Source organism: Ovis aries, chromosome 9 (genome assembly GCF_016772045.2).
Source record: "Ovis aries strain OAR_USU_Benz2616 breed Rambouillet chromosome 9, ARS-UI_Ramb_v3.0, whole genome shotgun sequence".
NCBI classification, from domain to species: Eukaryota; Metazoa; Chordata; class Mammalia; order Artiodactyla; family Bovidae; genus Ovis; species Ovis aries.
Genome location: NC_056062.1, coordinates 46451261 through 46473110, shown reverse-complemented (window position 1 = coordinate 46473110; position 21850 = coordinate 46451261). Strand labels below are relative to the sequence as shown.

General features: G+C 40.5%; 1 protein-coding gene across 2 annotated transcripts in view; it reads left to right on the top strand.

The window, feature by feature from the left end:
* SLCO5A1 (solute carrier organic anion transporter family member 5A1) overlaps window positions 1-21850 on the top strand; it is a 159614-nt gene that overhangs the window by 125625 nt on the left and 12139 nt on the right. For both annotated transcript variants that reach the window (XM_027973030.3, XM_027973028.3), the window contains 2 exons: window positions 940-1138; window positions 20066-20225. In XM_027973030.3, coding sequence (XP_027828831.1) covers window positions 940-1138; window positions 20066-20225 — 359 coding nt within the window. The remainder of the gene's footprint in view (window positions 1-939; window positions 1139-20065; window positions 20226-21850) is intronic.

Here is a 21850-nt window from a genome sequence, read left to right as displayed (position 1 = left end):
AGCATCTTCAGTTCTCCAGGAGCTCCTGTATCCATTCTGGATCCCATCCATCCCCCTACCATCTTGGCTGTTAACGGCAGTTTTTACTTCCTGGCTTTTCTTCATAGTTGTGCTTCCTGTATATTCATTTCTAAACCAACATTTCGTTTTACCTGTTTTTGAACTTTTTATACAAATACAGGTAGGCTTTGTTTTTTGTTGTGTTTTACTTCATTGCAATGGTATGTAATTATATGCCTTAATTTTTATTGTTGTAAAGCAGCATTTCAGCACATGAATTTACTCCATGCAGTGTATTTATTAATGGACGTTTGGCTTATTTCCAGTTTGGAGCTACTATGGTGCTTAGATATCTTGTAAACTTCTTTTGGTCCCTGTGTGCATGAGTTTCTTCAGGGTATAGGTCTAGGAATGGACTTGCCTGTCACAGGGTGTGTGCATCTTCAACAGATAATGCCAAACTGTCTTGCAAAGTATCTGTCACAATTTATATCCCACCAGCCATGCAGAGCATGCCCATTGCTCTGTATCTTATCCCTATATATGGTATTGTCAGACTTTTCAATTTTTACCAATATGGTTAACGTGGCATATTCTTTCATTGTGGCTTTAATTTGTATTTCCCTCTGAGAAAGAGGATGAGCATCTTTATATCTTAATGGGTCAGCAGAATTTCCTTCTTAGTGAAGAGCCATTTAAGTTTTGCTCACTTGCTTGCCTTTCTTTTTATGTCTGTGTTAAGTTTTTCACATTCTAGATATAATTCTTTGTTGAAAGTAAACTGTACTATAAAATCACAAACACTGAAGATTTATTGATTACAGTATTTTAAAAAATTCTTTGCCTTAGCACTAATAAGTAAGTAGAAACAGGATACTTAGGAAACAAAATTGTGTACATTACTTCAAATTAATTCTGTGCTTCCCTTCTTCTCTCCAGGCGTCATCATTGTCCCTAGTGCCGGTGTTGGCATTGTCCTGGGAGGCTACATTATAAAAAAATTGAAGCTTGGTGCAAGAGAATCTGCAAAACTAGCAATGATCTGCAGTGGTGTGTCTTTACTGTGCTTTTCAACCCTGTTTATTGTTGGATGTGAAAGTATCAATCTAGGGGGCATAAACATCCCCTACACGACAGGGTAAGTGTCTTGGAAGAGCCGTCTCCTCTCATCCTGGTTGTGATTCAGTTGCAGAGCCCAGCGCTGCTTGGGTCCCCGGGTCTGCCTTGTGCCCCTCCTTTGCTCAGGGTTCACTGTGTCTCTGTCTCTGTCCTGGCAGTGCTGCACCCTCGATGGGCAGAGACCACGGTCTCTCAGTTATGTGTGTCTGTTTGGACCCTGGGCATATCTCCCATTGCATTTGGATCACAGTTCATGAGGAAGAAAGGCTTGTTGACTTAATGAAAACTGTTCTTTTTCTTTAGTGTAAAGATTTGAATAGGTAATACATTCACATAATTTCAAAACAAAGTTCAATGAAAATACAATGTACCTCAAGTCCTCTATCCCACTTCTCCCCAAAGACAAACCAGGGAGCCACTTTAATTCATTTCTTGTGTATCATTTCAAGGATATTCCTTATACAATAAAGTGTGAATGTGTCTTTTCAGTGTTCCCTGATTTATATCCAAAAAGTAGCACCCTATACATACTTTTCTGGGCTTAATTTTTTTTAATGTAACAATATAGGTTGGAGATCTTTCTGTGTGAGTCATCATGCTGATGATGGTCAGTGCATAGCTAACCCTTATGTTAACACTGCTGCATGTCAGGCATTCTTCTAACTGTTTTCTGTATATTAACTCATCTATCCTCACCAGCAGCACTAATTAGGTAGATACTGTTATCATCCTGATTTTACAGATGGCAAAACTGAGGTATACACATCTGTTCAGGCTGCGGTAAGTGAACACCATAGATTAGGTGACTTAGAAACAAGAGGAACTTATTTCTCACAGTTCCAGAGCTGGAAAGTCAAAGATCAAGGTGCTAGTAGATTCCATGTCTTGTGAGGGCCTACTTCTTGGATCATCAATGGCTGTCTTTTGCTGTGTCCTCACATGGTGGAGGGGGTGAGGCTTCTCCTGAGGGTCCTTTTTATAAGGCTCTTACTAATTCCACTCGTAAGAGCCCCATCCTCATGACTGAATCACCTCCCAAAGATCTCAACTCCAAATACCATCAACCTGGAGCATCAATTTTCAACACATGTGTTTTTCAGGGACCCAAACATTTGGTCTATTGACTTAATGATCACAGGCAAGGATTACACAAGAAACATGTATCAAGCTCTCAGGTCTTCTGGCACAGAATAAGTGCTCAGAGATAAGTTAGCTATGGTTATTAGTCATCACTAATACATTAAGAATAATTTCCATCAAATTATTTTTACTACAATTGGCAAACATAAATAGAATTTTTAAAATTTGTTAAGAAAAACCCATCAGTCTCCTGATTAACCCTGCTTCCCAGGGATGATAATTTAAAATTCTTTTTAGCTATCTCTTCTGGTATTTACCTCTGTATTTTTAAAGCATACTGTATAAATTAACCAAACTGAGACATTATTTTTGACTTCCTATCTTGGTAAATGAGAAGTTTAGTGTTTTCTTCCCAAGTTGCTCTCAAATTCTTTTTTGATATTTTCATGGTATAATCATGACAATATTGCTAGCAGCTGAGGTTCAAGTACTGTATCATGATTAGATTTCCTCTTTTGTACAGCAGTGATTTTCCTGGAATTAAATCATCACTTTATTTTCATTTCCTTTGTTTTCTTTGAATTTGAATCTAGCTTCCCATATCCTCTGAAGACTCAAGAAATCTCAATGTTACTTTTTGACCATCTGATGAACTCAGGAATACAGTCCCCCACCCCTTGGAGTCATCTGTATGGGATTTCTCTGGGACTGCTGCCCCACCATCACCTGGGAATCCTAGATGCCTCTCTCTGTACTGATCCTCGGTTTTCTGGGATCTGTGAAGGTCTCTCTTTTGTCTTACTCCCTCATTTTATTAGAGCACATCTTCCAGTGGCTATAGGAAGCCTGTAAAGGTGGTTACTTTTTTGAGATTTTTCATGAAATAGCCTTTTTTTAAAAAAATTACATTTTATTACCAAATTGGCTAGGTAAAAAATTTTGGATTGGATAAATCACTTTCACTAAAAAAATTTAAAGTTTTCATTCCATTGTTGTCTAATTTCTAATGCTGTTGTGGGAATTTTGGCCTTCCTTTTTCCCAGTCCTTGGTATGTGTCTTACTTTTCCTTCCTGGAAGTTTCTGTTTATTTCCAATATTCCCAGATATCACCATGATACACTTTGGGGTGGGTCTTTTTCTTTTCTTTTTTCTTTTTTTTTATTTCTCTAAGCACTTGATGAACTTTAAATGTCTGGAGATCATGTTTTTCATTTCCATTTTTAACTTTTTTAAAAAAGCCAGTGTTGATATTTTCTCCCCCACAGTTTTTTTTTTTTTCCTCTCTTACTGCTCCTTCACTGATTCTCTCATTTTCTTAATCTTTACAGCTTATTTTATATCTAATTTTGGTCCTATTTTTTGGGGAAGATTTCTTCAACTTTATTTTCCCAGCCTTCTGCTGAATTCTTTTTTAAAGCTATTGTGGTTTTTAGTTTCCAAAGTTCTCTCTTGATGTTTGATTGTTCCCTGCTCCTAGTCTTCTTGCTTCGTGGATGGGATAGCGTCTCTTATTTCTGCAACATTATTTAGAGTTTCTTTTCCTTCCTGAATTGTCTGTATCCTCTGAGTGCTTGCTTTCTGTTTTGCTGTCTCCCTTCTATTGAAAGTTTCCCTCAAATTTCAAGTCAGCCTGAGCTTTCTCTCAGTATTAAAAAGTGTGAATTTAAAAGGCTGAGAAGTAGGGCTCTGTGTCTGAAGGTAGGGCTTGTCATTTGGTGGATCTCACCACAGGGTACCTGCAGGGAGACAGCTGGCATTTTCACTGTGGTGTTCGCTGTCAGAACCTGAAGTCTTACTTCTGAGGTGCTTCAGCTCCTCAAGAGAAGGCTGCTCCTGTCTCTTGGCTGGGGCTGTGTTGTGGTGGGTTCAGGGTTGTAAGCCCAGCTGCTGGGCATTCTAGAGCTCGGGATGAGGTGGTGACTGGAAGGGGCCAGGACCTACTGTTCATTTTGCAAATGAATTTTATTGAATTCCTCTATCATGATCGTAGCATCTCACCAAAGGGCTCCTTCATGTGGTGCTCTTAAGTACAGAGACTGGTTCATTTCCCTCAGAAAATAGAGGGATGGAGGAAGAAGTAGTCATCTACTAAGTAGGTCGGGAAAGGGAACCTGCTTAAAACTGTATCATATTTGGACCATGAATTTCTTGTGTTGTTTGTCTTTGAGTTCCAAAGGCCTGTTCTTTCTCCTACTAAGGACCTTTATCTTGCCCGTATATATAAGTTCTCAATTATACTTTCTGGTTCATTAAATCCTTCTTTTTCCAGAAACTCTCCATAATCTTGTTTCAGCTGGACTGAATGCTCTTTTGCATAACTTATTTCCATGAACTTCCTTTCATAGATCTCAGTTGTACCCACTGGTAGTTGTCTATGTAGTTATTTATTTGTTAACTCTTCTTTCTGCCAGAAAAAAGTCCTTGGATAACTTCCTAGGAAAGGGTTCATGGTAAGAAAAGCTTTCTCAATCCGTAAGTTTAGTAACATGTCTTTATTATTCTTTCACATTTAAATGGTAGTTAGAGTGGGTATAGAATTATAGGTTAAATATTTGTTTTTCTGAGAACTTTTAAACCATTGTTTGGCCATCTAGCGTTTTTATTTATTCACTTATTTTTAGTTTGCGCTGGGTCTTTGCTGCAAGTGGGCTTTCTCTAGTTGCGGTGAGCAGGGACTGTGCTTCATTGAGTTGCACAGGCTCCTCGTTGTGGTGGCTTCTCTTGTTGCGGAGCACAGGCTCTAGGGCGCATGGACCCAGTACTTGCTGCTCATGCGCTTTAATTGCCCTTGGCATGTGGAATCTTCCCAGTGCAAGGACTGAACCCATGTCCCCTGCCTTGGCAGGTAGATGCTTATCCGCTGTGGCTATTATCTATCATTTAATGCTGCGGATACTTAACAAATTTAATTTCAATCCAAGTTCCCATCTCTCTGTGACCAGCTTTTGTTTGGAAGTTTTGAGGATATTTTTCATTCAAGGTGTTTTGAAATTTCATAAGGAATGCTCTGCCCTGTAATTTTGTCTTGAGAATGTCACCTTCTCAGAGAGACTTTCCCCCTCCTGTCCAATCTCAGGAGCTCACTCCCCCCTCATCATTTATCATATCACCTCTAGTTTCCTCATAGCACTTGCCACTATCTGAAATTGTCTTGTTTACTTGCTTTCCTGTTGTCTTCTTTTCTCTGAAATATTAGCTTCTTGAGAACAGTTACTATAGTTGCCTACATAACATTTGCAGCCTCATTCTACAACAGGGCTTCCTGGTAGCTCAGCTGGTAAAGAATCTGCCTACAGTGCTAGAGTCCTAGGTTCAATCCATGGGTTGGAAAGATCCCCTTGAGAAGGGAATGGCTACCCACTCCAGTATTCTGGCCTGGAGAACTTCATGGATGTATAGTCCGTGGGGTTGCAAAGAGTTGGACGTGACTGAGTGACTTTCACTAAAAAAAATATGCATCTGCAACAGTGTTTGTTGAATGAATGAGTGCATGGATGCATGGATGCGTAATGTCTTGGCCTAGGGCTTTGTTCATTCATTGTATTAGATACTCTTGGAACTCTTCCAATCTAACACATGCCTTTTTAATTTTTTTTTTTACCTCAGGTAGATTTTCATCAATATCTTTAACTCATTCTCTCCTCTTCATTTTCCCCATGTTTTCCAGGGCACCTATTATTCAGATGTTGGAACTTATAGACTGGTTGCCTGTACGTTTAATTTGTTCTCTCACATTTCATATGCTGTTTTCTATGATATTTCTCCAAACCTGATTTTTATTTTTTATGTAAACTTAAAATTTTGAGAATAATTTTTCTCATTGTTGTATTGTGAGTGTTCCTTTTTCATAACATCCTGATGTTATTTTAGCAAGAGTAATATCTTCTCAGATCTCTCTGTGCATATAATTCCAATTTTTTAACTTTGTTTCTTTGACTTATATTTTATCATTTAATTTTAAAGGTCAATTTTTCTGTTTGTTTACTCTAGGTTTTACAGGTTGACAAGACTCATCTAGTATCGTTCAGGTTATATGTCCCCTTCTCTTCCCCCCCTCCTTTCATGCAAGAATGAGGGAATTTTATTCTGGGTTGTCAATATCTAAGGTAGAAGCTTAACTCTTAAAATGTTTTCCTGTTTCTTTTGAAGAAGAGCTTTTTGATGAATTTCAGAGCTCTGCATTGGGAATGCAGGTGTGTGGGTATGAGAATGGAAAGGCCCACTGATTCGGTTTTTTTCCCTCAGATCTCCAGTGAGTCCCATTGTTTTCAGCCTTGTGGTTGGATTTTGGCTGCTGCTGGGTTTGGGTTCATAGCTTTGTAGAGATTCCATGGGGTAGGCTGGCTTCTCTCCAGGGTGGTATCTGCTCATTTCACAGGCCCCTTTGCTTATCCACTTGAGTCTGGTGTCACTCTTTCCATTTCTTTTTGCAAGCTCGATCCTTTTTCATCATACTTACTTTTAAGTGCTTTCTCGGAAGAGATGGAAGGCAGATTCCATGTCTTATCTGCTTTTAAATTGCAAGTCCCCTCAAGACTTCTAAAGCTTTTGCTTAAACCCACATTAGTCTTGCCAATCCTAAATTAACTGATTCTGGACTCCCCAGCACTACTGGGAAAAAATTATATAATTGTGCTGATTGGCTCCATTACAAATTTATGAGTTCCATTCTTAGCAGGCCCTCATCTTTGCTGAGCAATCCATTTACTTGGCCCTAGTCAGCTTCCTCTCCTATGCCCTGCATTGGTGGTTCCATTTTAAAAAATTTCTTTCTTCAAATTTTTTACCTTAACCTTACCTTGCTTTTCTTGTCAGACAACCCAGTGTGCCTTATTAGTGAGAAAACTGAGGCCCCAAGAAAGAATTCCTTGAATTTGTCTCCCCTCTCAGTCCTTGGTCAAAGGTAGTATTATTTTCAAAGGCAAGTACTTGTGCCATCATTTCCTAGCTGTGTGACCTTGTAAAAAATAATCTAATATTGTTGACTCTTGGTTTCCTCATATATAAAATGGAATTAATGTCATTCATACCTGGTTGTAAGCATAATAAAAGTAAAACACATGTGATTGAAAAATTAAAATACTGCAGAAGTGTAACAAATGAAAAGTCAATGTTTCCTTCCTCTATCCTGAACCTCCAGTTTGAAGCATTTAAATATTATAAACAAATGTTTGTAGCTTTGATATTGAGAATTATGTACAGGAAGATATTTCCCAGAATCCAGCACTTAGTATATGTTGAAAAAAAGTTAGTTTCTTGGCTTTACTGCCTTCCTTTCTAGATTATGCAAAGCAATTCTTTTTTTTTTCCCCCTATTTGAAAGATTAACGAATGTCTGGCACCTACCTTTCTGCTGGGACATTACTTAAATAGTGATGCTGAAATTAGTAAGATGTAAATAAACATTGTAATTATCTAAATCCATGACTTATGGTATACTTTTTCTCATTTAATTGTATTCAACAAAGAGAAACTTGATTTAGAGTGCCAGTGGTTGCTGCAAGGGTCCATTCATTCTAGTATTTGCAGCCTGACTTCATCAAAATTTATTAAATTGGTGGAAGAAAAACCCAGTTTCCTTGGAGAATTCCTCTGGTTCCCCAAATACTTCTAGGAAGAGAATTCAAGTTGAATGGGTGGTACAGCTGCCCAGGTTTGACACTTTCAGACACTTTGTGTGAAGAATCATGGGGCCCTTTCTCCATACAGGGAATGGGCTACATTTCAACCTCTCCTTGCTCCCTTGGCTGGGTGCTTTTGTGCAGTGCGCAACGTGTTCATCAGTACATGGTTGGCTTGCCTAGTAAAAACAGCTCTGCTTGATTTTGAGCTTGCATGTGGGATTTTTCTCCTTTAGAGCTGATAGAGAGATGAAGGGAATGGCAGGAAGAGAGGAGCCCTTGTTAGACACCTGTTGGGCTCAGGGATAGTGATTGGCAGTCGTACATATCTTTTATATACACTGCCTACTATATCACTTTGCTGTATATGTTATTAGCAACATGTTTCAGTTAAAGAAACCAAGGCTTAGAGTCAACGATTTGCCCAAAGTCATCAGTTAATAATGAGTGGAACAGAATGAAACCAGATTATCTATTTTAGAGCTGTTGTCCTTTCTGAGCCGTACACTGAGGTGCTGTTTCACACTTTGCATTCCATGTAGGCACATAGCTGAGTGCACACATCACCTCTTTACTCAGAAAACTGTAGAGAACGCATCCGTTTCTTTGAGTAGTGTACCACTACGTGGCCTTGCCGCATCCTCACTGTGTGAGTATGGCAGATTAATCATCTCTGCACTCGGTTTCCACATCTTTACTGTTGAATTGCTCTGAAGATTGAATAAGGTACTTGGCAAATTCCTTAACCTCTCTGTACCTCAATTTCCTCATAGTTAAGGTGGGCTAATAATAGTAACGATCTCTTAGAATTATAGAGAGGCTAAAATGAAATAAAACCTACAATAATAAGCAATTGTTAAATAATTCTTTGATGTTATTTTTATCATTTTAAATAGGAGGAGAAAGGGATTCAGAGGGATAAAATAACTTGCTTAAAGTCACACAACTAGAAAATGATAGAGCTAGGATTTGGATTTTGAATGTGATGTTTTTGCTTATTAAACTGTCCAGAAAGAAGAAAAGAAACATAAAGAAGGAAGCACAATATAAAAAGCCAATTCCATTTATTAAGGTTTGTATGACAAGCTCCAGGCTCACCAACATGGTGAATTTTCTGACATTAAAGTAGTGAATGACTAACCCATCTTTGAATTAGCATCGAGTACTCAAGAGATACCTAAGTTCCTGGGATGCAGCTGGGATGTTTTAGGAGGATGAACTTTTCCTGTTGAGCCCAAATGGAGTCACTGTTTTATTTGTTTGTTTTTTTGTAGAATGAACCTGATGTGTTATTAGTGGTTCCCTTAGAAAATTCAGATTTGATAGCCAAGATGTAGAGACAACCTCAATGGCCCATCAATGGATGAATAAAATGTCATAGAAATATTTATAATATATAAATGTCTATACATATAATGGGAAATGATTCAGCCTTTAAAATGAAATTCTGTAATATGCGACAGAATGGAAGAATCTTGAGTGCATTATGCTAAGTGAAATAAAGAATCGGAGAGACAAATATTGTGCAATTCCACTTACAGGAAGTATCTAAAATAGTTAAATTCATAGAATGAAAATGCAGAATAGTGGTTGCCAGGGTCTGGGTGAGGGGGAAATATGGAGTTACTAATCAGTGGAAACCACATTTCAATAAAGCAAGATGAATAAGCTCTAATGTTGATGATGCCAAAAGGAGGCATGCCCACTTCACTAAATGGCCCTGGACAATCCCTCCCACCGCACAAAACATCAGGTCTCCAATTTCCTTTATCTTCTGAATTTAGAGAGAAGTGTCTTTACAAGGGGATTCCCTGGTAGCTCAGTGGTAAAGAACCTGTCTGCCAAGTAGGAGCATGCGGGTTCACTGCCTGGGTCAGGAAGATCCTGGAGAAGGGAATGGCAACCCACTCCAGTATTCTTGCCTGGGAACTCCCACGGACAGAAGAGCCTGGCAGGCTACAGTCCATGGGGTCACAAAGAGTCAGACACGACTGAGCGCTCACTGATGCACACACATCTTTATGAGACAGGCAGACACTGAAAACTGCTAAACTTTGGTCCAAATACTCCGGGTGTTTGCTGGTCATTTAAACAGTAATATTAACCTTGTCATTCCATATAGATCCTATCAAAGATGTATTGACTTCCCTTCAAAATAAGTCTTCATTTTCTAAAAACAGTACCGACAAAAAAGGTGAGTAAGCTCTAGACATCTGCTGTATAGCTTTAGTCAACGATTCTGTATTGTACACTTAAAATTTTGTTAAGAGGGTAGATATCTCATGTTAAATGTTCTAACCCCAAGAAGGCAAAACTGAAGGTAGAAAAAAAATTCAGATTTGAGAGTGTGATCATTTTTCGTCACGAAAGATCCTACTAGCTCTGGATAGTATCCTGGCCCACTTCTAACTCAAGTAATTACATTTACTTCCCCAGCACTCACAATGTCCCTGCAGTTTTAATTAAGAAATGGGGTTTGCTTTCCCTCTGTGTCACTGAACTGTGTTTCACACAGGTGTGTCCTAGTCATTTTGTAGCCAAAAGAGTGAAAACTGTAGCTTAAGCAATACTTTGTGTGTGTATACTCACTCAATCGTGTCGGACTCTTTGTGATCCCATGGGCTATAGCCCACCAGGTTCCTCTGTCCGTGGAGTTCTCTAAGCAAGAATACTGGAGTGGGTTACCATTTCCTACTCCAAACCAATACTTTATATAAACACATTGTATAGTGTGAGTTACTTGCTCTTTACCTTCAAAAATGTGTTCAAATGAGGTTAAGTCTGATGTCCATTTACAAAATTTTTCAACAGTACTAAGTCTGATAAATCACTTAATAATTCTTGCTTTATTATCTTTCATCAATGTCATATTTTTGAACTTACTAAAGTCTATTATATCATCTTCTGATTTTGAGACTTGTTTTCTAGGGATGATTTCTTGAGCTATGACATGATGAAGAAGCATTTTCTATTTTCTGAGTTCAGCAGTGACTGTTGGATGGAGTGGGTCTACCTGCCCACAGGTCCAAAATCTCAGGGACTGGGATATTCTCCTGAAGTTACTTCTCTTAATATAGTTTCACTGTGCCGAGGTTAAGACTATAGAAATTAAATACAGTCTGTTAATTCAGATCTTTGCTGAAAGGTATATTTCATCATCTTTGTCACCACTCCTGAACTTGCCATCCTGCCACTATTTATTTTAAATATTTTTATTTAATTGGAGAATAGTTGATTTACAGTGTTGTGCTAATCTCTGCTGTACAGCGAAGTGACTCACTTACACACCTATAAACGTTTTTAAAAGCATTCCTTTCCATTATGGTTTATCACAGGATATTGAATCAGCATAGAGAACAGACTTGTGGTGGTAGCCAAGGGGGAGGTGGTGGGGGAGGGAAGGACGGGGAGTTGGGGATTAGCAGATGCAAACAATCTTGTACAGAATGGATAAATAACAAGGTCCTACTGTATAGCACAAAGGAGCATATTCAACACACTGCCACTATTTAGATAGTATTATTCTACTACCGGCCCTTGGGTGACTAGCGTTTCTAGTCAGTGCATTCCTGATTTCTCTTAACTAAACCATTCAGACAGTTTAATGCTCTAAAGTTTTTTTTTTCTATTGCTTATTTTGGGGGTGCCATTCCAGATCTTTTATCTATTATAACTAATTTTAAAGGAAATTCCTCAAAAATAGAGAACAGTTTACTTAAAGGTTCTTATATATGTCTATGTATAGGTATATGTATTTCTGGTTATCTTGAGTGAGTGAGTGAAGTTGTGTCTGACTCCTTGCAACCCCATGGACTATAGCCCACCAGGCTCCTCCATTCATGGAATTTTCTAGGCAAGAGTACTGGAGTGGGTTGCCATTTCCTTCTTCAGGCGATCTTCCTGACCCAGGGATTGAACTCCGGGTCTCACGCATTGCAGGCAGATGTTTTACCATCTGAGCCACCAGGGAATCCTCTGGTTATCTTGGCTACTTCTATTATTAGACTTACAGTTAATTTCTAGCTGCAAGTATGTGATTTTTATCTATTTTTGGCTCTACTTGGGAGATACAAACCCAATTTGTTTTCATTTTAAGAGTATTGAGAGGGTAAAAAATACAGCAGATTTTCTTTCCAGTGAGTTTTTAAATTTTGTGACTGAGATCTAAAAATATTGTAGGAACTCTATAAAACTATATAACATCTGTTTAAGCACACTAAACCTGAACCTATGACTATGGTTAAACTCAGGACTAAATTTGCCATTTATAACCTCATATTAACATAGTCAATAGAGAATGTTTATCATGTAATGTTAGCAGGAAAAACAGAATTTAGAACACTCTGAAATCATGATAACAATATGTTATTAACATTAATTTGTATGCCAACTGAAAAAACAGTGAAAGAAAGTAATACACTAACCACGTAATGGTGGATGTTTCTGGATTATAGCATTACTGTGTGAGTTTAATTTCATCTTTCAGTCCTTTTGTATTTTCCAAAATTTCTGCAATGAATATGTATTACTTTAAAAATAAAGGCATTTCAAAACGTTATACCGAGGATACATCATTTTATTAAAAGTTATTCTGGATTTAAAGAAATGGTTTGTATAAGTTGTAGTGTTTTATATGTAAATTTCTAGTTACACCTGGTTTAAATTTGTTAACTACGAAGCTAAAAGAAGCTTTAACAATAAAAAGAATGACTGGGTACAGTAATGGTAACTTTTATGACTGTAGTTCTCGGGGAAGTATAAGCTATCCACGTGAATTATCTATTTTCTTCTGTGTTGATTATGTCTCTCTCGCCTCCTGTAAGCAAGAGGGGCATTGACAGCCATTGACTCTTAGGTTTGGCCCAAGGGTCAGGTGGTCCAGTTGGTAAAGAATGCGCCTGCCAACACAGGAGTCACAAGAGATGTGGGTTCTATCCTTGGGTCGGGAAGATCCCCTGGAGTAGGAAATGGCAACCCACTCCAGTATTTGTGCCTGGAAAAAGTCCATGAATAGAGGAGCTTGGCGGGCTACAGTCCATGGGGTTGCGAAGAGTCAGACAAGTCTGAGCTCACGCTTGCGTGCACATGCACACACACACACACACACCCGCCCCCAACACACACACAGAGTTACTAAATATTAGGCAGGAAACTGGATCCCCGTCTGAGTGAGTGAGTGAAGTCGCTCAGTTGTGTCCGACTCCTTGTGACCCCATGGACTATAACCTACCTACCAGGCTCCTCCCTCCATGGGATACTCCAGGCAAGAGTACTGGAGTGGGTTGCCATTTCCTTCTCCAGGGGATCTTCCCTACCCAGGAAACGAACCTAGGAGACGCTTTAACCTTTGAGCCACCAGGGAAGCCCTAGTTTTCCAATATTTCTCAGTAGGAGTAGGTGAGAAAATGACATCTTTTTTTTTTTTTTAAAAGAAAATCATCACGAAGGCCTTTTGCGCTCTTTGTGCTACTTTTCCTCCTTCCGGCTTCTGCCCTGTCTAGATAAAGAAAGCACACCAACATCGCAGTGCCTGTTATATGCTAGCAACACGCTGGACCCTGGACATCTATTTGCTCATCTAATATTCCCCAAGAACCCTGGCATATGGATAGCCTGATCCTTATTACACAAATGAAATCTCTCTAGATTTGTTTGTGGTGCTTGAGAATTGTGGATATGGAGTTGAACCCCCTCTTACATTTTGGTCTTGCCACACAGCTTGTGAGATCTTAGTTCCCTGACCAGGGATTAAACCTGTCTTCAGCAGTGAAAGTACGGTGGTCCTAACACTGGACCGCCAGGGAATTCCCTAAACCAGCTTCTGACTCTTAACGCTTAGGCACAGTGAGAACTAAGTGCCAGGAAAGCCACAGTCAAGGAAGAAGGAGCAGAACGCTCAAGCTGAAGTGTGGCCACTTACACAGAACTGTTGTTCAGTCACTCAGTCATGTCCAAGTCTTTGAGACCTCATGGACTGCAGCACGCCAGGCTGCCCTGTCCTGCACCATTGCCTGAAGCCTGCTTAAACTCATGTCCATTGAGTCAGTGATGCCATTCAACCATCTCATCCTCTGTCATTCCCTTCTTTTCCTGCCTTCAATCTTTCCCAGCATCAGGGTCTTTTCAAATGAGTCAGCTTTTCACATCAGGTGGCCAGCGTATTGGAGCTTCAGCTTCATCGTCAGTCCTTCCAGTGAATATTCAGGATTGATTTCCTTTAGGATGGACTGGTTGGATTTCCTTGCAGTCCAAGGGACTCTCAAGTGTCTTCTCCAACACCACAGTTCAAAAGCATCAATTCTTTGGCGCTCAGCCTTCTTAATGGTCCAACTCTCACATCCATTCATGACTACTGGAAAAACCATAGCTTTGACTAGATGGCCTTTGTTGGCAAAGTGATGTCTCTGCTTTTTAATGTGCTGTTTAGCTTTATCATAGCTTTCTTCCAAGGAGCAAGAATCTTTTAATTTCATGGCTGCAGTTACCATCTGCAGTGATTTTGGAACCCAAGAAAATAGTCTGTCATTGTTTTCATTGTTTCCCCGTCTATTTGCCATGGAACCAGATGCCATGATCTTGTTCTTTTTGAGTGTTGAGTTTTAAGCCAATTTTTAACTCTCCTCTTTCATCTTTATCAAGAAGCTCTTTAGTTCCTCTTTGTTTTCTGCCATAAGGGTGGTGTCATCTGAGTTACTGATATTTCTCTTGGCAATCTTGATTCCAGCTTGTGTTTCATCCAGCCTGGCATTTCACATGATGTACCCTGCATATAAGTTAAACAAGCAGGATGACAATATACAGCCTTGACGTACTCCTTTCCCAGTTTGGAACGTCTGTTGTTCCATGTCTGGTTCTAACTGTTGCTTCTTGATGTGCATACAGGTTTCTCAGGAGGCAGAATTCGTTGTGATCCACACAGTCAAAGACTTTGGCATAGTCAAAGAAGCAGAAGTAGATGTTTTTTCTGGAGCTCTCCTGCTTTTCCTTTGATCCAACGGATGTTGGCAACTGATCTCTGATTCCTCTGCCTTTTCTAAATTCAGCTTGAACATCTGGAAGTTCTCGGTTCACATACTGTTGAAGCCTTCCTTGGAGAATTTTGAGCATTACTTTGCTGGAGTGTGAAATGAGTGCAATTGTGTGGTAGTTTGAACATTGCTGACATTGCCTTTCTTTGGGACTGAAATGAAAACTGACCTTTTCCAGTCCTGTGGTCACTGCTGAGTTTTCCAAATTTGCTGGCATATTGAGTTGCAGCACTTTCACAGCATCATCTTGTAGGATTTGAAATAGCTCAGCTGGAATTCCATCACCTTCACAAGCTTTGTTCATAGTGATTGTTCCTAAGCCCACTTGACTTTGGACTACAGGCTCTCTGGCTCTAGGTGAATGATCAGACCATCGTGATTATCTGGGTCATGACGATTTTTTTTTTGTATAGTTCTTCTGTGTATTCTTGCCACCTCTTTTTAATACCTTCTGCCTCTGTTAAGTACATACCATTTCTGTCCTTTATTGTGCACATCTTTGCATGAAATGTTCCCTTGGTATCTCTAATTTTCTTGAAGAGAAATTAGTCTTTACCATTCTTTTTCCCCTCTTTATTTCTTGCATTGATCACTTAGGAAGGCTTATCTCTCCTTGCTGTTCTTTGGAACTCTGCATTCAGATGGGTGTATCTTTCCTTTTCTCCTTGGCCCGCTGCTTAGATTAAATCACTGTCTGTTTTATTGTTGTAGGTGTGTGCTCAGTCGCTTGGTTGTGTATGACTTTTTGCGACCTCATGGACTATATAGCCTGCCAGGTTCCTCTGTCCATGGAATTTTTCAGGCAAGAATACTGGAGTGGGTTGCCATTTTCTTCTCCAGGGGATCTTCCCGACCCAGGGATTGAACCCATGTCTCTGGCATCTCCTGCACTGGCAGGCGGATTCTTTACCCCTGAGCCCCCTGGGAGACATTTATTGTTGTATATTACTGTAAATAAGCATCGATCCTTAAGCAGTTGATTTAATGAAGATTAGGCAACAAGCTTGCTCTTCTTTCCTGTTTTTTGTTCATTTTGGTCTCCCTGTGGCTAGTTTTCTTAAAGCTTCAGTGATGGTAGGGCATGTCATTATACCTCTCACAGTTTCCTAGGCTCTGAAATTAGTCAGTTATCTTAGTTAACCTCAGAAATTCCTCCCATCTCTCTAATTCTATTATTGCATGATTTTTATAGTAATGTGTCATGTGTGACTCAGGTTTCCAGCTTGGACCATGCAGTTATAAGGCATTTGTTAGTGAGTCCTTGTACCTGACATGGAAAGAACACTTTCATGGACCTTGAGTCAACATGAGCCTCTTGCTTGCAAGGCTGACTTGTCGGAGATTTTTTGCTTCCTGGGAAGGTGATCCGTCCCTTTGCACAAGGATGAGTGTGGATCCTACAGTGCTATTGCATTGTGTTCTCCCAGGACAGGCTCGGCTCAGCTAATAAGAGGTTGCTTGGTGTGACTCAGATTTCAACACTTGCACTATTATTATAACCCAGTCTGTCTTCTGGAGCCTAAGTTATAGTGAAATAAGACATTATTATTCTTTCTTTTAAAAAATAATTTATTTATTTATGACTGTGCAGGGTCTTCATTGCTATGCACGGGCTTTCTCTAGTTGTGCTGAGCAGGGGCTACTCTCTGATTGTGATGTGTGGGCTTCTCATTGCTGTAGCTTCTCTTGTTGAGGAGCACGGGCTTCAGTAATTGCTGGTAGGGGCTCAGTGGTTGGGGCCCCTGGGCTCTAGAGCACAGGCTCAATAGTTGTGGCGCACGGATTTAGTTGCTCCACGGCATGTGGGATCTTCCTGGGTCAAACTCGTGTCTCCTGCTTTGGCAGAAAGAAAGTAAAAGTGTTAGTTGTTCAGTCGTGTCTGACTCTTTGCTGCCCCTTTGTAGCCTGCCAGATTCCTCTGTCCATGGAATTCTCCAGGCAAGAATACTGGAGTGGGTTGCCATTCACTTCTCCAGGGTATCTTCCTGACCCAGGGATTAAACCCAGGTCTCCCACATTGCAGGCAGATGCTTTACCCTCTGAGTTACCAGGGAAGCCTGACAGTATTATTTTTAAAAATAATTTTTTTAATCAGTGCAGTGTAAAGGATTAACTGTGTCAGCATCTTTCTTTTTTTTTTTTTTGTACCACTGTGGCCTTTCCCACTGCTTTTATATTTGTTGTTTCTTTTGATTTTGTTAAAACTTTTGATACTCCATCATTTCTTTGTATCAGACATCATGATCTCAAGAGCAGAGCAAGTGTACCCAGGGGTGACCTGGGACTGTGCCTTTGTTTCCAGAACTCAGGAAATCTTTTGCCTTCCTGTCGTCATGTGTGTCAACATTCTCTTTAGATTCCCTTCTCTTGAGTGAACATACCCACAAAGGAGAGGTATTTGGAATCTGTGGCTGTCATAAATGAATACAAAGCATGCTGTTAATAAGAAATTCCTTGTGAGTTCTAAATAGGCATAGTAATAACCCTATTGTATGGGTTTGAAGCCTATCATTTTTAGTGACTATGCATGCAGGCATGAAAATTCCTTTTATTTGATCATGGCTTGTAACTTGTCTCTTGAGGAACTAGTGAAGAGCAATGCACAAAGAATATGTTTTATGTGATGCCAGTTAAAATAGCACTAGTCAGCCTCATAATGAATCATTTGACCTCCTTGGACATCCATTTCATCATCCATGAAATGTGGAAACAGGTCTGGAACAGAGTTTCTCAGATCAGTATACAGTACTGAGATTTGGGTTAGTTTATTCTTTCTTGTGGGGCCAGGGCTGTTCTGGGTATTGTTGGGTTCTTTATATATATCTATATATTTAGATTGAGGGTAGGAGGAGAAGGGGACGACAGAGGATGAGATGGTTGGATGACATCACTGATTCAATGGACATGGGTTGGGTGGACTCTGGGAGTTGGTGATGGACAGGGAGGCCTGGTGTGCTGTGGTTCATGCGGTCGCAAAGAGTCGGACACAACTAAGTGACTGAACCGAACTGAACTGATATACATATTTAAGATTTCTTTGATATGGGCCACTTTTAAAGTCTTTGTTGAATTTGTTATAATATTGCTTCTTTTTTATGCTTTGGGGTTTTCTTTGACCCCAAGGTGTGTGGGATCTTAGTTCTCCAACCAGGGATCGAATCTGCCACCCCTACACTGGAAGGTGAAGTCTTAACCACTGGACCACCAGGGAAGGCCCCTATTGGATGTTTAGAAGCAATCCTGGCCCCTACCCACTAGATGTCAGTAGCACCCCTCTAGTCGTGATGAACAAAAATGTCTCTCTACACTGCCAAAATTGCCCCTGTGGAGAACTACTGGTTTAGAATCACCTTTTAAAGGTATATTCAAACTGTCAAAGGGTATGATTCAAAATATCAAGCATTGTGGTATTATGAACATAATAATTACGAGTGCTAAGTCGCTTCAGTTGTTTGTCCACTCTTTGCAACCATATGGACTATAGCCCACTAGGCTCCTCTGTCCATGGGACTCTCCAGTTAGGAATACTGGCATGGGTTGCCACTTCCTCCTCCAGGGCATCGTCTTGATTTAGGGATCAAGCCTGTGTCTACTATGTCTCCTGCACTGGCAGACGGGTTCTTTACCACTAGCGCCACCTGGGAAGCCCAATAATTACGAGTACTGTGATAAAAATTACTTCAGTGGAGGGATGGGAATGACCAGAGTTTATTTTACTTTTCCCTCTTTGGAAGGCTTTCTTGATAAAGTTAAAATATTGCTATGAGTTTGTTCCTTTTGTTCAAGTTTGATGACTCAGTTATTGAGGTGCGAGGGAGGCTACAGGAGAAAAGCCTTTGAACAAACAGGAGGCTTCTGGGTGAATGGTTTCTGAACATAGTCATTAAAGGTAACCTAGCACATGACTGACACTCTTAAATATCTGTTGAATGAATGGATGATGAGTAGCTGGACAGGTGAATGAAATCTACCATTTCTAGCCCATGTGGCTTTAGGAACAGTATTTCATGAGTGACACCTAAAAACGGTGGCTTTGAAAGCAAAGGAAGGAGGTCATTGGATGTGAGAACTCAGAGCCCCTTCATCCTTCCGTGGGTTCCCTCTGGGTACCTGGCTGCCTCTGCCTTTCCTTAGCCATCTCCTTATGCTTCTCCCTTTGGCCCTATATATCCTTACTTGACTTTTTTGCCCTGAACTGATTTTATTTGTGTTTTCCACATTGCATCATTTCTTTGAATCAGAAATCATGATCTCATGAGAAAATAGAACCTATCATGTTTGCCGGTGAGTCCGCGTCTGCTCATTCTTTTCTTAACGCTTTTGGCAGGGCTGGGTCTTCGTTGCTGGCTGTGGGCCCTAGTTTCGGGGGCAGGCAGGTACTCTCTAGTGGCAGTGTATGGGCTTCTCGTTGTGGTGGCTTCTCGTTGAGGAGCACGGGCTCTAGGGCACATAGACTCAGTAGTTGTGGTGCACAGCTTTGTTGCCCCTCTGCTTGTGGAATCTTCACAGACCAGGGATCAAACCCATGTCCCATGAACCGGCAGGCTGATTCTTAACCAGTGGGCCACTAGGGAAGTCCCACATCTGGGCATTCTTGAGGGAAGGAGAGTTTAATTGTTCTTCTCTGGTTGTCTGAATCAAACCAGTGCTCTGATTCCTGATGGTCTTCAAAAATCCACCTTCTTTTGATATTCTAGAGTCCCTTGTCTTTCTTTGATAATTTATTCCAGAGCAAAGGCTTTTGGTCAAAGGAACTTGTGTTGACAGCTCTGATTGATGGATTCCATATTAATGTCCTCATCACAATATTATTAATTTGGCACAAACATATTTCTTCCATTTTACAGTTAAAGAAACTGAGGCCTCAATTTGTTACGATATAGAGCCAAGTATCTGCAGTGAGTGAGTAGTTTAGTTCTATGAAGGTTAGAACTTCTGAGCTCAGATTACCAAGATGGAGGGTGAAATTGAGGCATGATAAATAATATGACACAAATGTACTAAGTTTGTAGTATGGGAAAATCGAAAAATGTTTTCTTTCTGTTCTGTTTTAAAGTCACGAAAATAATTGTCTAGGATGCTACTTCCTGGTACCATGGCTTTGATTTCATGGGGACATATTCTCTAAAACGGACACCTTACTTAACCTCAAGAACTGTCCTGTGAATTTTATTTTGGCAGACGTTAATGGCTCATGATCTGCTTCTCTCTTTTAGGCCCTCTCTGACCATGCCGCATAGGAATCTGACAGGAAGCTGCAATGTTAATTGTGGCTGTAAAACACATGAATATGAGCCAGTCTGTGGATCGGATGGAATTACATACTTTAACCCTTGTCTGGCTGGCTGTGTTAATAGTGGGAATGTGAGCACCGGGGTGAGTATATTTCACAAGCTTCTGTAGTGTTAGATTTTGTATGCAAACAGAAGGCTTCAGTCTCCCTTTTCCAAAAACTTCGAACAAGATACACGCTATTTTCTGTCAAGGGCTTTCCAGGAGGCTCAGTGGGTAAAGACTCCTCCTGCCACGCAGGAGGCACAGGAGGTGCAGGCTTGGTTCTTGAGTCGGAGGACCCCCTGGAGGAGGGCGTGGCAACCCACTCAGCATTCTTGCCTGGAGAATCCCATGGACAGAGGAGCCTGGCAGGCCACAGTCCATGGGGTCACAAAGAGTTGGACACGACTACAGCAACTGAGCATGAATGCACATGTGCTTCTGTCAAAAACCCAGAGGAAAGGAAATTATGCAATAAATACTATTATTTTATTTCCCAGGGATAATTGGAGTTTGTTAATATCATGATCTGATTCCACATCATTCCCCTCTAGTGACTTCCTGTGCCAACCCAGTGAAACTTGATAAGGTCGAGTGCTGGATGTCTCCTTTGCTACTCCAACAGGGCCCTTGTGATGATGGATGTGAAGGTCGAGATGACCATGCTCTGTGCTGCCAGAAGAGAATAGGAGGGCACCTCCCCTGCTCAGAGCCTGGGAACGTGGGCAGTGGCTGTTTTTCATAGACTATCAATTCAGATTTTTTTTTTAAACATTCAGCGTAAAGTTATTTCTGTCCGTTCAAGAATAGGGTATTTTGAGAATTCACTTTCCCGTGAATTATAAATAGGCAGTAATACTGTGGGAGAAGGTTTTCATATTCTACTCCGTTCTTTATTGAGCCTGGTTCCATTCTTTGCATAATAACAGACTGTAGGCGGCTGCTTTCATTGAAAGGTTAAGGTGCCTTTGTTTGTTCTGTGCAGGTGATATGGGATGATACCGTTGACTGCGTGTCTTGGGGATGTCATATTTGATCTCTGAGTTTTAAACTATGGTGATGAATTGAGATTCCTCTTGCTGGCTCCTCATTATATAACTGGTGAGCTGCAGGGTGTGACTGAATTGAAAGGGACAATGAGACCTGCTCTTCGAATGAGGGCCACAGACCAGAGGACTCACTCACCCCCGGGGAAGGACTTAGCCACTGAGTCCTCTGGTCTGTGGCCCTCATTCATACAAAGAGGCCCACAGTCCTTGGAGCACAGGCGGCCACGCAGCTCCCCATCTTCATGTTTGTGCCTCCTGCTTCTCTGGGTGGCTGAGAGGTCACAATGACAGTGAGCTCAGCTGATGTCCATTCAGTAAAAGCAGCATAATAGGCAGAAAGGTCCATTGGCTGTTTCGTTTGAGACATTTTTTGAGTCCCTTGTATTAGCCGGTTTCAAATGAAATAACCAGTGGTACATTTACTAGTGTTGCTACTGAAGTCGTTATGGTTGCATTGTGAATTCTCTGCATTTATTTAACAGATATTTACATTTGATCCTACACTGTTTCAGGGTTTTGCTAAGCACTCTGGTGAGCACAAATAAAAATAAGGTTTAGTTCCTGTTTTCCAGGGGCTTCTCTGTTTGGAGAGCCCAAGAATGAATATCCATTGAAACAGCATCTGATTATGACCTCAAATGAGGATATGGGACTTGGCTGTACTTGTACACAGTTGCA